Raw genomic sequence first — 13322 nt, forward strand, 5'->3', positions numbered from 1 at the left:
GTGTGGATCACAATAAACTGTGGAAAATTCTGAAAGAGATGGGAATACCAGACCACCTGATCTGCCTCTTGAGAAATTTGTATGCAGGTCAGGAAGCAACAGTTAGAACTGGACATGGAACAACAGACTGGTTCCAAATAGGAAAAGGAGTACGTCAAGGCTGTATATTGTCACCCTGTTTATTTAACTTATATGCAGAGTACATAATGAGAAACGGTGGACTGGAAGAAACACAAGCTGGAATCAAGATTGCCAGGAGAAATACCAATAACCTTAGATATGCAGATGACACCACCCTTATGGCAGAAAGTGAAGAGGAACTAAAAAGCGTCTTGATGAAAGTGAAAGAGGAGAGTGAAAAAGTTGGCTTAAAGCTCAACATTCAGAAAATGAAGATCATGGCATCCGGTCCCATCACTTCATGGGAAATAGGTGGGGAAACAGTGGAAACAGTGGCTGACTTTATTTTGGGGGGCTCCAAAATCACTGAAGATGTTGGCTGCAGCCATGAAATTAAAAGACGCTTACTCCTTGGAAGGAAAGTTACGACCAACCTAGATAGCATATTCAAAAGGAGAGACATTACTTTGCCAACAAAGGTTCATCTAGTCAAGGCTATGGTTTTTCCTGTGGTCATGTATGGATGTGAGAGTTGGACTGTGAAGAAGGCTGAGCGCCGAAGAATTGATGCTTTTGAACTGTGGTGTTGGAGAAGACTCTTGAGAGTCCCTTGGACTGCAAGGAGATCTAACCAGTCCATTCTAAAGGAGATCAGCCCTGGGATTTCTTTGGAAGGAATGATGCTAAAGCTGAAACTCCAGTACTTTGGCCACCTCACGCTAAGAGTTGACTCATTGGAAAAGACTCTGATGCTGGGAGGAATTGGGGGCAGGAGGAGAAGGGGATGACAGAGGATGAGATGGCTGGATGGCATTACCGACTCGATGGACGTGAGTCTGAGTGAACTCCGGGAGTTGGTGATAGACAGGGAGGCCTGGTGTGCTGCGATTCATGGGCTCACAAAGAGTCAGACACAACTGAGCGACTGATCTGATCTGATCTGAAATTGGAAAAGAAGAAGTAAAACTCTCACTGTTTGCAGATGACATGATCCTCTAAATAGAAAACCCTAAAGACTCCACCGGAAAATTACTAGAGCTAAGCAATGAATATAGTAAAGTCGCAGGATATGAAGTCAACACACAGAAATCCCTTGCATTTCTATACACTAATAATGAGAAAATAGACAGAGAAATTAAGGAAACAATTCCATTCACCATTGCAACAAAAAGAATAAAATACTTAGGGATATAGCTATCTAAAGAAACAAAAGACATATATATAGAAAACTATAAAACACTGGTGAAAGAAATCAAAGAGGACACTAATAGATGGAAAAATATACCGTGTTCATGGATCAGAAGAATCAATATAGTGAAAATGAGTATACAACCCAAAACAATCTATAGATTCAATGCAATCCCTGTCAAGCTACCAACGGTATTTTTCATAGTGCTAGAACAAATAATTTCACAATTTATATGGAAATACAAAAAACCTTGAATAGCCAAAGCAATCTTGAGAAAGAAGAATGGAACTGGAAGAATCAACCTGCCTGACTTCAGGCTCTACTACAAAGCCACAGTCATTAAGACAGTATGATACTGGCACAAAGATAGAAATATAGATCAATGGAACAAAATAGAAAACCCAGAGATAAATCCACACACCTATGGACACCTTATCTTTGACAAAGGAGGCAAGAATATATAATGGAGAAAAGACAATCTCTTTAACAAGTGGGGCTCGGAAAACTGGTCAACCACTTGTAAAAGAATGAAACTAGAACACTTTCTAACACCATACACAAAAATAAACTCAAAATGGATTAAAGATCTAAACATGAGACCAGAAACTATAAAACTCCTAGAGGAGAACATAGGCAAAACACTCTCCGACATACATCACAGCAGGATCCTCTATGACCCACCTCCCAGAATATTGGAAATAAAAGCAAAAATAAACAAATGGGACCTAATTAAACTTAAAATCTTCTGCACAACAAAGGAAACTATAAGCAAGGTGAAAAGACAACCTTCAGAATGGGAGAAACTAATAGCAAATGAAGCAACTGACAATCAACTAATCTCAAAAATATACAAGCAACTCCTATAGCTCAATTCCAGAAAAATAAATGACCCAATCAAAAAATGGGCCAAAGACCTAAACAGTCATTTCTCCAAAGAAGACATACAGATGGCTAACAAACACATGAAAAGATGCTCAACATCACTCATTATCAGAGAAATGCAAATCAAAACCACAATGAGGTACCATTTCACGCCAGTCAGAATGGCTGCTATCCAAAAGTCTACAAGCAATAAATGCTGGAGAGGGTGTGGAGAAAAGGGAACCCTCTTACACTGTTGGTGGGAATGCAAACTAGTACGGCCATTATGGAGAACAGTGTGGAGACTCCTTAAAAAACTGGAAATAGAACTGCCATACGACCCAGCAATAGCACTGCTGGGCATACACACCAAGGCAACCAGAATTGAAAGAGACACGTGTACCCCAATGTTCATCGCATCACTGTTTATAATAGCCAGGACATGGAAGCAACCTAGATGTCCATCAGCAGACAAATGGATAAGAAAGCTGTGGTACATATACACAATGGAGTATTGCTGCAGCTGCTGCTAAGTCACTTTAGTTGTGTCCAACTCTGTGAGACACCAGAGATGGCAGCCCACTAGACTCCTCCGTCCCTGGGAGTCTCCAGGCAAGAACACTGGAGTGGGTTGCCATTTCCTTCTCAATGTAGGAAAGTGAAAAGTGAAAGTGAAGTCACTCAGTCCTGTCTGACTCTTCGCAACCCCATTGACTGCAGCCTACCAGGCTCCTCCATCCATGGGATTTTCCAGGCAAGAGTACTGGAGTGGGTTGCCAGTGCCTTCTACTCAGCCATTAAAAAGAATACATTTGAATCAGTTCTAATGAGGTGGATGAAACTGGACTCTATTATACAGAGTGAAGTAAGCCAGAAAGAAAAACACCAATACAATATACTAACGCATATATATGGAATTTAAAAAGATGGTAACGATAACCCTGTATGTGAGACAGCAAAAGAGACACAGGTGTATAGAATAGTCTTTTGGACCCTGGGGGAGAGGGTGAGGGTGGGATGATTTGGGAGAATGACATTGAAACATGTATATTATCATATGTGAAATGAATTGCCAGTCCAGATTCTATGCATGATCAGGATGGTTGGGGCTGGTGCACTGGGATGACCCAGAGGGATGGGATCCAGAGGAAGGTGGGAAGGGTGTTTATGATGGGGAATACATGTACACCCGTGGTGGATTCATGTCAATGTATGGCAAAACCAATACAATAGTGTAAAGTAATTAGCCTCCAATTAAAATAAATAAATTTATATTAAAAAATAAACTTTTATGCATTACTAAAACTAATATGAAATTCAACTACACATGGTTAATGTGAGGTTTCCATCCTACAAAGCAATATTTACACAGAAACCAAATTGAAATTGTAGATCTCATCACACGCTCTTAGCTACCATCTGTTGCTTAACAACAGCTCAATGGGTTTCTCACAGAACACCTGGGCAGGTTATGGTGCCTAAGAAAATTGATGCTTAAGTAAGCAATCCTAAAGCAATATATATCATGATGTAGATAACAATAGTTCTTATCAAGCCAGACACTAATCTCATCATCAACGATGTGTCAGTTGTTTTTACAAATAATAGTTTACTGATAATAATAGCCCTAGGAAGTGCATAATTATTCATTCATGATAACATATTCTTCCCTGAAGCAATTTTATTAACTGCTCTGAATGGGTACACACAAGTTTGTAAATGGGTTTCCGGGTTTCATTTTCAGCTGTCCCCACATCTTTTAGGGCATAGACAGTATATTTATTATAGGCAAAATTGTGCAAGAAAGTAAAATGTAGAATACTTCGTTTGTTGTTAATGCAACACATCGTATTTCCAATAAATAATTATTACTTAGATGTGTGTTTTTCCAGTTCGGGCTTGCAACTTCTCTGAGGAGGCACTGCTGCTGCTGCTAAGTTGCATCAGTCGTGTCCGATTCTGTGCGACCCCAGAGATGGCAGCCCACAAGGCTCCCCCGTCCCTGGGATTCTCCAGGCAAGAACACTGGAGTGGGTTGCCATTTCCTTCCCCAATGCATGAAAGTGAAAAGGGAAAGTGAAGTCGTTCAGTTGTGTCCGACCCTCAGCGACCCCATGGACTGCAGCCTTCCAGGCTCCTCCGTCCATGGGATTTTCCAGGCAAGAGTACTGGAGTGGGGTGACATTGCCTTCTCTGCTGAGGAGGCACAGTCCCTCTTTAAATTGTTTTTGCTCCTGTCAGTATTCAAGTTTCATTCCCTTATAGCAAACACGTGTTCAGCATAAACTGTATATAAGAACTCCTCATGATCAGTGAAGAAAATAATCATCCTTAGAATACTACCTTTTCCAACTAGTAAATCATGAACAATCAAAATTAATTATATATATATATATATATATTTTTTTTTTTTTGGAATGGAGGTATTCCTTGACCTAGCTGAGTCTAAAATGAGAGGAAAAAAAAATGGCAAAACAGCCATTCAGTCTACTCTACTTAAAAGTATAGAAATGCCTTGAAAATGAAAATAGATATGTCGAGGCTAGCATAGTACATGGATAAAATAGTACAGGTTCACATGAGCCACATCTCATCTATCTGAATATGTCTTACTTTCTATAGAACTTAAAGGGTTTTTATTTTTTCCTCTAACTATTCCTCTTGGTCTTTGAAAAGCAGATGTCTTTACGGTTGAAAGTCATTTGGAGAATTACAATGGTTTGATTGTTAACTGGAACATTTGCTCCTGCACAGTGTGAATGCAACAGATCATGAAAACGGACAGGGCAATGCTGCACGCATTATTTTAAGTTTAGAGAACCAACATAAGAGTGTACTTCTTGTGAAGAGAAACAAAACCCTTCCCAGAAGGTTGAGACACAATATCCTATTGAATCTAAAGTAAAAAGGTCCAGGGTAATATTAATATATACTTTTCAGTTGTTTACTTATAATTATAACGATTTAATATGTGATACACTGAGAAAGGAGAGAGTGCAAATTACATGCATGCATGAATGCACGCATGTTCAGTCGCTTCAGCTGTGTCCGACTCTTTGCAACTCCATGGACCGTAGCCCACCAGGCTCCTCTGTCCATGGGATTTTCCTGGCAAGAATACTGGAGTGGGTTGCCATGCCGTTCTCCAGGGAATCTTCCCAACCCAGGGATCGAACCCATATCTCCTGCGTCTCCTACACTGCAGGCAGATTCTTTACTGCTGAGCCCAGAAAATACAAAAATGCAAGTAAATCTGAAATTTTGTGGATACTAAGTCTAGAAACTAAAGACCACTGCAGCTGCTGCTGGTGCTAAGTCGCCTCAGTTGTGTCCGACTCTGTGCGACCCCATAGACGGCAGCCCACCAGGCTCCACTGTCCCTGGGATTCTCCAGGCAAGAACACTGGAGTGGGTTGCCATTTCCTTCTCCAATGCATGAAAGTAAAAAGGGAAAGTGAAGTCGCTCAGTCGTGTCCGACCCTCAGCGACCCCATGGACTGCAGCCTACCAAGCTCCTCCGTCCATGGGATTTTCCAGGCAAGAGTACTGGAGTGGGGTGCCATTGCCTTCTCCAGAAACTAAAGACTACAAAGCTTAAAATGCTTTGACTTTCAGGGAGTCATGATTCTAACATTTAGCAACACTGATGTAAAACAACATAACCAGTAACTCATTGATATATCTACTGCCAAAATCAGCTACCAGAAGAACAGCACGGGGACAATTCCTGGGCAAAAACAGGCAAGTAAGTAAACAGTTACTGAATGGCCCTTGTGTACCTTAAAGTTTTTCATTAGATTGATCACCTATTCATTCATCCAGACAGTAATTACTTATTGAGCATCTCTTTTATACTAAGTTCTAAGAATTTAGCAGCAAACAGAACAAACTTCCTCAGCTCAAAGAGCTTACATTTGAGCTCTTGGCCAAGTCCTCCAAGTTGCACAAGTACCTCTACGTGATCTGGCAAACACAACTTTACCATTCCACCAAGTCACTGAGAGAGCCATGGCACACAGTGCCTGAGGCAAGAGGATTGGTGGGAAAAATAACAAAACCAAGTAGATGACCAGATGGAAGATGACAGAGAGAGCTCCGGGAAAGCAGCAGGGCAGAGGGAGGGGCCTGGAGGGAAGGGAAGAGAAAGGGAAAAGATGGAGATGAGGAAATGGGCCGGAGCAGAAATGAGGACAAAGACAAAGGTGTGCTCAACATCAGAAAATCCAGGCTCCCGTCCCACACTGCCTCTCCTAAAGGCAGGAGCTTGAGCAATGTACTTGCCCACTCTGATCCATGCTTCCCTCCTCTTTAGAACCAGACTATGGCTGTGGTGAAGATGACATAAGGCAATGCATCTAAAAATAATTTATTACTTACATAGTGCTATAAAAATGGAAGAGACTTATTTATTATTGCTACATATGTCAAAGGATATAATTATATAAACTTTTAAATACTACATACAAATACCTCAACATTTCACGTTTGTACTGAGTAAAGAGAAAAGCCTATACAGGTAGATGATAATATTGGCTGCAGGCACTGTTGGCAAAATCAGAGTTGAAATATTGGGGGGAAAGGACTAGGTTTGATCTAAGATGATTTAATATTCAATAAGTGCTGAAATTTTCCAAAGAAAGTTGGGACGCCACTTGACACATCTTCTAAATCAAACTACACAAATACAGTAACACTTCTTTGCAACTATTTTTGAGTCTTCAGACTGAGAAAAAGGAATAATAGTTTTATAAGCATTTACATTTTTTCTAGTGATAGGAGCATTAAAAACCTGATGTCTTAACACTGGCAACTTTTAATTTTACTATATTTATATAACTGGAATGCAATTTTTTCATGGTTATAGCAAAAGGGGATTAACAGCCCCAGAAACCTATAATGTGTAATACAGCAGAGTCTTAGATCAGAGACCAGGTTTTGGGTCTGATCTGCACCTACTAAGCTGTGTCACCCTAGACCCTCGGTGAACTTCTTTCCCTCTTAGTTTCTAAACTATAGCTGTGCACTTGCCTTTCAAAGGTACTGGGTACACCTTTTACATAGTCAGCCTTGAGTAAATGGCAACATTGATATCTTTGTTAGCAACCACTAGAGCAAGAATAACGTTTATTCTTATTCTGGAGACAGAACTATCGGGCAACTGTCATGATTGTAATGTCATCTATCACCACGGACCACCGTGGACACTACCTGGCCTGCCTATAAAACTTGTTTGACACTGGTTTTATATAACATGAATTTTGCTAAAACATAGCAAAGTGTTAAACGTCCTGGACCAAACAGATGACTTACTAGTCTTTTTTGTAGCTAATACCAAATTAGAATGTGCCATCAAAATTCAAGTGAAATCCCTTAGTAAAAGCCTCCAATGACTTTACAATGATAATAGCAATTATTTCGATTCACCAAGGATTTACTTTGTATGCACTAGTGACTCAGCTAGTCATTTCACCAAAACTGCCATTTAATCCTCAGAATTACACTGTGAAGGAGATGGTATTTTCACCAATTCACAGCAAAGCAAAATATCACTCAAAGCAGCTGAGGACCTTGTTTTTCAATCACACAATTAAGAAGTGGCAGATCAGAAGTGAGACCTGGGGCTGTCCAGCTTATCTAACACTGTCTGGTCTTTCCACTTCAATACACTCTTGCTGGAGATATAAGGATTTAATAGTACATCTCCATTAGAAACATCCAATGGGAATTTAAGAACTCTGAAATGTAAAGTTTTGAAAACTATATGTATATATTGCTCATGGATTAGACTCAAGATGCCAAAAATACAGTTTTCAGGGTAAGAGCTTCAGATAGAAAAAAGTGACTGTGATGGAAGCCATGCTGTCTTACAAAACAAAACAAAACCAGCAGTTAACTAAAAGGGAATTCTCCTATCTTTGAAAGAAACATATGCTATTTATATATTTTGGAGGTGTGCTATAAAGAATTGTTACTAGGATTTAAGGTTGAATTCTCCAGGTACCTACTTACTGAGCAAATTAATTAAACATGTTTGGCTTAAATTCCAGCATCCCAATGTGGCTTTCATACACAAAACTTGTCTGGTAATGGTAAAAACAAAAATAAGGAAACAATGCTATTAGTTACTGGCAAGCAAAGCAAAAGCTGGCACAAGTAAAACTGCAAAATTAGTTGGTCCTAATTGGGCAACAGCTCAGTCAACACCAAAGTTTGAAAACTCTATTCTGAGAGTTAAACAGCCCTACACACTTCAGGAGGAGGCCCTCAGGAGACAGGATATGAGATGTTTCTCAGGTTGACCTCAACATCATGGCCACAGAAATCTTTTCAGAGATATTGTGGCCCTTCTAGTTTGCTCTTCTTTCTTTGCACAATCTAAGGTTCAGATTTGCTCCAGAAACTGCAATCTAAATTAGAATGAGCAACTAAAATGTCAGAATATATCCTAAGATGAACTGTGATAGTTTTCCCTGCTGTATTCATATTATCACTGCCCATGGCACGAGAGGTAAACACTGCTTCACCATGTTGTGGAACCTCTGTGTGACTCCTTTATTCTACTTATTGCTACAGTTCAAAGAAGTGTTATACTAGCTAAGCTTTTTCCAAGGTGAAGAGTTGAATTTCAATCTTGGAGGATATAACTGTTGAATTAAAAAAAAAAAAAAAAAAAAAACACGAGAGGATTTCTGGTTTATCCACTCCAGTAATTTAAGATAAAATCAGTCCTTAAGAGTAATAAGACACATTTGGGAGTCTGGGATTGACATGTACACACTGCTATATTTAAAATAAAATGCCTTTCCATTAAAAATATGATCATAAATTAAAAAGAACAAACATTTTGCTTCTTCATCTAGTCACAATTTGAGCTGGAAGGACAAAGGAAACAAGCAAATGTGAAAGCCTTGAATAAATAACTTTTTTTTTTTTACTATATATTGGCTAACTCATTTTCATGTGATATACAATTATTATATAAAAAAGGGTACACACAAAGTATTATACTTTATAAATCAGTGGTATATAAATGTAGATCCCCCCCCCCGTATTTCTCTGTGAATCTAAAGATTCTATATGACTATAGCCCACCAGGCTCTTCTGTCCATGGGATTCTCTAGGCAAGAATACTGCAGTGAGTTGCCATGCCCTCCTGCAGGGGGTCTTCTTGACCCAGGGATCGAAACCGCATCTCTTATGTCTCCTGCACTTGCAGGCCGGTTCTTTATCACTAGTGTCATCTGAGAAGTCCATATGAGGTGTCAGAATGTATCTATTAACCTAAAATACTTAAATATTTTCACTAAGGTCTTTGCCATGATCCTCTACCTTCCTACCCTCATGAAAGAAACATGTGCATAAACCACTTAGATTATACCAAATAAGTTATCAATTTTCATACTTCGTTTTCCCTGTTATGCAACTTATCATCCTAGGTTCTTCATTAGTCAGGCACTCAACCAAAAACTTTTCTTTATAGTTCACTGTCAGTATACGTATCCAAAGCCTAAATCCAAGGGGAGGGGAAGAAGGTCAGCACTTACTGGAAAGAAAGATAAAATGATGCACCGGTGGGGTAAGGAGATGGGGGAGAAAGAGACTGAGAGTCTGCCAAGAGCTTGCCACTGGCTGGAAGTCCAACTTTGCCAGGCAAATCCTAGCTTGCAGGCAGTGCAGAATAAGAGCAGACATGAAGACAGGAATTCATGCACTTCTAATTAAACATGTTTCTTCTGCAAAGGCAGTCAACTTCAATAGTGCTACTATTAGAGGCAGAAGGTATTCCACAATGAAACAGGATTGTCTTCCTTCACATCAGATAATTTTGTCAGATCTGACAAAATTTAGAACTTACCAAGCTCTCTCTGTGTTCTTGTACTCACTGAAGGTAGCAAGAACAGTAAAATGTGCCCCTTAGACTCATCCTGTCCCTTTGCTAAAATAATAAGATTTCAGAAAAGTCTGAGATTTTAGTAAAGTTCTTCAGAAGCTGTCCTGATAATCAGTCATCTACAACAGTGATTGAAGTGAGGGAAGGGGAAATTAAACCACTTGTACCCTTAACATCCACACTTCATCACATACCCAGGATACTAGTTGCTAATTGGTTCTAACAAAAAAAAAATGAGGCCGGTGGGGGTGGGATAGGAGGCAGGGCTGCCATTCTGCTCAAGCAGCTCATTTCCCATACTCTACCTGCACCCACCACGAGGACCCTGGGCTCACAGCTGCGGATGCAATGCAGGAGGGAGACCGATCGAACGTTGGAGTTGAGGAAGGCCACCACGCAGCCCAGCTTGGCCAGGCCAAACCACACGTGAACGAAATCCGGTTCGTTGCTCATCAGCAAAGCCACAGTATCGCCCCTTTTCAGCGGGGAATGGTTCAGCAAGACATGAGCCACTTTATTACTTCTCCTGTCCACATCCTCATAGGTGTAGATGTCTCCCTCGTAGATGATGAAAGGTTTCTGGGGCCGCTTCTTGGCCTGGATCAGGAATTTATCCAGGACAGTGACTAGCTCCCCTTTCTGTCCGTGCTTCCCTGTCGTCCAAAGTCCACAGCGAACCATCTTCAGCAGGTACCAGAGGTCACTCCAGAAGTAAGGGTACAGGAGTTTCTGCAAGAAGCTCAGGAAGACCATTCCAGCCCCTAGTCCTGTTAGCCACGGCAGGAAAGTGGGGACCGCAAGACCAGAAGGCAGCCCAGATCCCGGTTCTGCCATTGTTCTCTCCCGGGGGCACCTCTCTGCCGAGACCACCAGTCGGCAATGTGCAAGGCTAGCACCTGCAGTTCGCCCCAACCTTTATGAGAGGGAGAAGAACTCTTGCGAAACTGAGTTAAAAGTCTTCTGCACAGAAGTTGCTCCAAAGAATGCTGGGGATAAGTCCTAGGACACCTGGCGGGTGAACAGTTCAAGAGTGAGATAAGCTCAGGGGCCTCCGGGGGGGGATCGAGGAATGCAGCACAGCACACATTGACTTCTGAACCCCGACGGCGGCCCGCGCCCTGCGGAGTTCTGAGGCACCTACCAGTTCTCTCCGGGCTAGTTGGATCAGTCCCCGGTGCCTTTCAAGCTCCTGAGAATAGCCCACCACCCTCGGGGGCAGATGCTCTCCGGTGCCTGCAACTTGGAGGCTGAATTCGAGCCGAGAGAAGCTGGGGTGGCGAAGACTGAGATACACAGCGGCTTCCCGCCTGGATCCTGCAGAACCGCGCAGGGTGTCGGGGCTACGCCTCCGTCCAGGGTGTCGCCAGGTCTTGTGGGATCCCCCGGCCCGCAGTGCCGCCCGGGCTGTGCCCCGCGCAGCAGCCCAGCGCCCCCTGGGCTCCCCTCGGGCGAGATGGGTCCCCGCGCTGCTCCCAGGTGACCGCCGCGCCCGCTGGAAAAGCTGCCTCCTGCGCGGATCGCAGCTCCCCTTCTAGGTTCCCGAGTTGGGGTATCTCTCCTCCGAGCCCCAACGGAGGGGCTCGCCTCCCGTCCGCCACCAGGCGCCGGGCCAACCCTGTTCGGACCGCGGTCGCTGGAGCAGCTTCCTCCGGCCGTCCTCCGCTGGCTGGTGTGCAGCGACCCGAGTCCCAGGAGAGAAAGCCGCACTGCATGGGGCAGAGGGCAGCCAGGCTCCTGGAACCGAGTCAAGGAGTTCATTCATTCCATAAATGGTCAATAAAGGAAATTAAACTAGAGGCTACAGAGGCGAGGGGAAGAATTAAAGTAAAGAAAAACTAAAGCTGCCACCGGGGGCGGGGGGGAGGGGGGCGAGAGGGGGCGGCGGGGGTGGGAGGATAGGCAGGGAACAGGGAAACAGGAGACGAAAAAGATATTTATGAATTGGACAGATGCAGGAATATTTGAACTCTTTGTTCATGAAACATCACAAAGTGACTTTGAGGTTATGCAAAAAGTAGTTTTGAAAACTTATATTAGTAGGTTGGTATTGACATTTATACTAAAGTTCAATCCTTAGAGTGCCTTGATAGTGCTTTTTACAAAATTTTCCAAAAGTACTGTTTGAGGTGAGAGCTTAAGTCCATATTCACAATCACATTTTAAAAAAAGGGTAAAATGATTTTTATCCAGTGAGATCATTTAAAAAATGATCAGAACATCAAACTAAAGATTCTAAAAGGGGGGAGGGCGAAGTGGAGAGGCAACAGGTAATTAAAAATAACAATAAATTTTATACAATGGTGAAATTTTACTGAAGATAAACTGAGGGGTACTTAATTACATATGTTTTTCCTTGCAGATACCACCATTCCAGCTCTCTGCCTTTAAGAAGTGTGTATAAATAACCATTTATACACACTTCTTAAAGGCACATATTGAAATAATTAAGCATTGCCTCACTTTGTCAGCTTTTCCTTCTTCAGTCATGTTCTCCAGCTGGGTTCTAGATAACCTCAGATTTCCTAATAAATGAAAAACTATAACTCCAAGGCAGACTTTGGCTTATTAATCTGAAAATGATTACTTTGAAGTCACAGTGAAGAGCTTAAAAGAATGAGAGGCTGTTAAAACTCTTTTGTGTAGATCAAGAAAATCCTTTCTAAAGTTATTCAGAAACACTGCTCTTTTCAATTCAGAAACACCTTTCCATTTGAAGAAAAGTATTAGTATCCAGTAGTTTACAACTGAGAAGTTAGTTTACAACTTGAAAAGCATCTTTGACATTCTATGCTTTTCTTTCCTAGCTCTAGTTTGAATCAGACACCTCCTAGAAAACAATAGTTGAAGCAGAGAATAGAATATGTAGCAGTTGGTCTCAGACTTTTGAATTCCAATACAAGTAAAATCTGTCCTTCTCTAGTGGAAAATGAGTGAAGAAACATAGGTGTGCCATATTTTTAATGTGTAAAATTAAAAACATGAAGCTCACATTAAAACAATTATCATCTACTGTCATTGTTTCATAAACAGAAGAATTTATTAAAGCATTAAAAAGAAGAAAAGGAATACCATTATAATAAAAGACAGTCTTTGAGAATAAATCAAATTAACTTCATGAAAAACTCATGTGTTACACTGATTTTTCATATTATGGATCTCCTAACATGATCACACGGAGAAGGCAATGGCACCCCACTCCAGTACTCTTGCCTGGAAAATCCCATGGACGGAGGAGCCTGGTGGGCTGCGGTCCATGGGGTC

At 41.6% G+C, this 13322-nt stretch overlaps 1 protein-coding gene across 2 annotated transcripts in view; it reads right to left on the bottom strand.

The window, feature by feature from the left end:
- Positions 1-11765, bottom strand: part of SLC27A6 (solute carrier family 27 member 6) — an 80890-nt gene extending 69125 nt beyond the window's left edge. Inside the window, exon 1 of one of the 2 annotated variants that reach the window (XM_005209093.5) lies at positions 10367-11765. In XM_005209093.5, the coding sequence (XP_005209150.1) occupies positions 10367-10895 (529 nt within the window). In that variant the 5' untranslated portion in view covers positions 10896-11765. The remainder of the gene's footprint in view (positions 1-10366) is intronic. The other variant, NM_001101169.1, reaches the window with a different exon arrangement.
- Between the last annotated feature and the right edge of the window lie 1557 nt (positions 11766-13322).

This window comes from Bos taurus, chromosome 7 (genome assembly GCF_002263795.3).
Source record: "Bos taurus isolate L1 Dominette 01449 registration number 42190680 breed Hereford chromosome 7, ARS-UCD2.0, whole genome shotgun sequence".
In the NCBI taxonomy this organism is placed as follows: Eukaryota; Metazoa; Chordata; class Mammalia; order Artiodactyla; family Bovidae; genus Bos; species Bos taurus.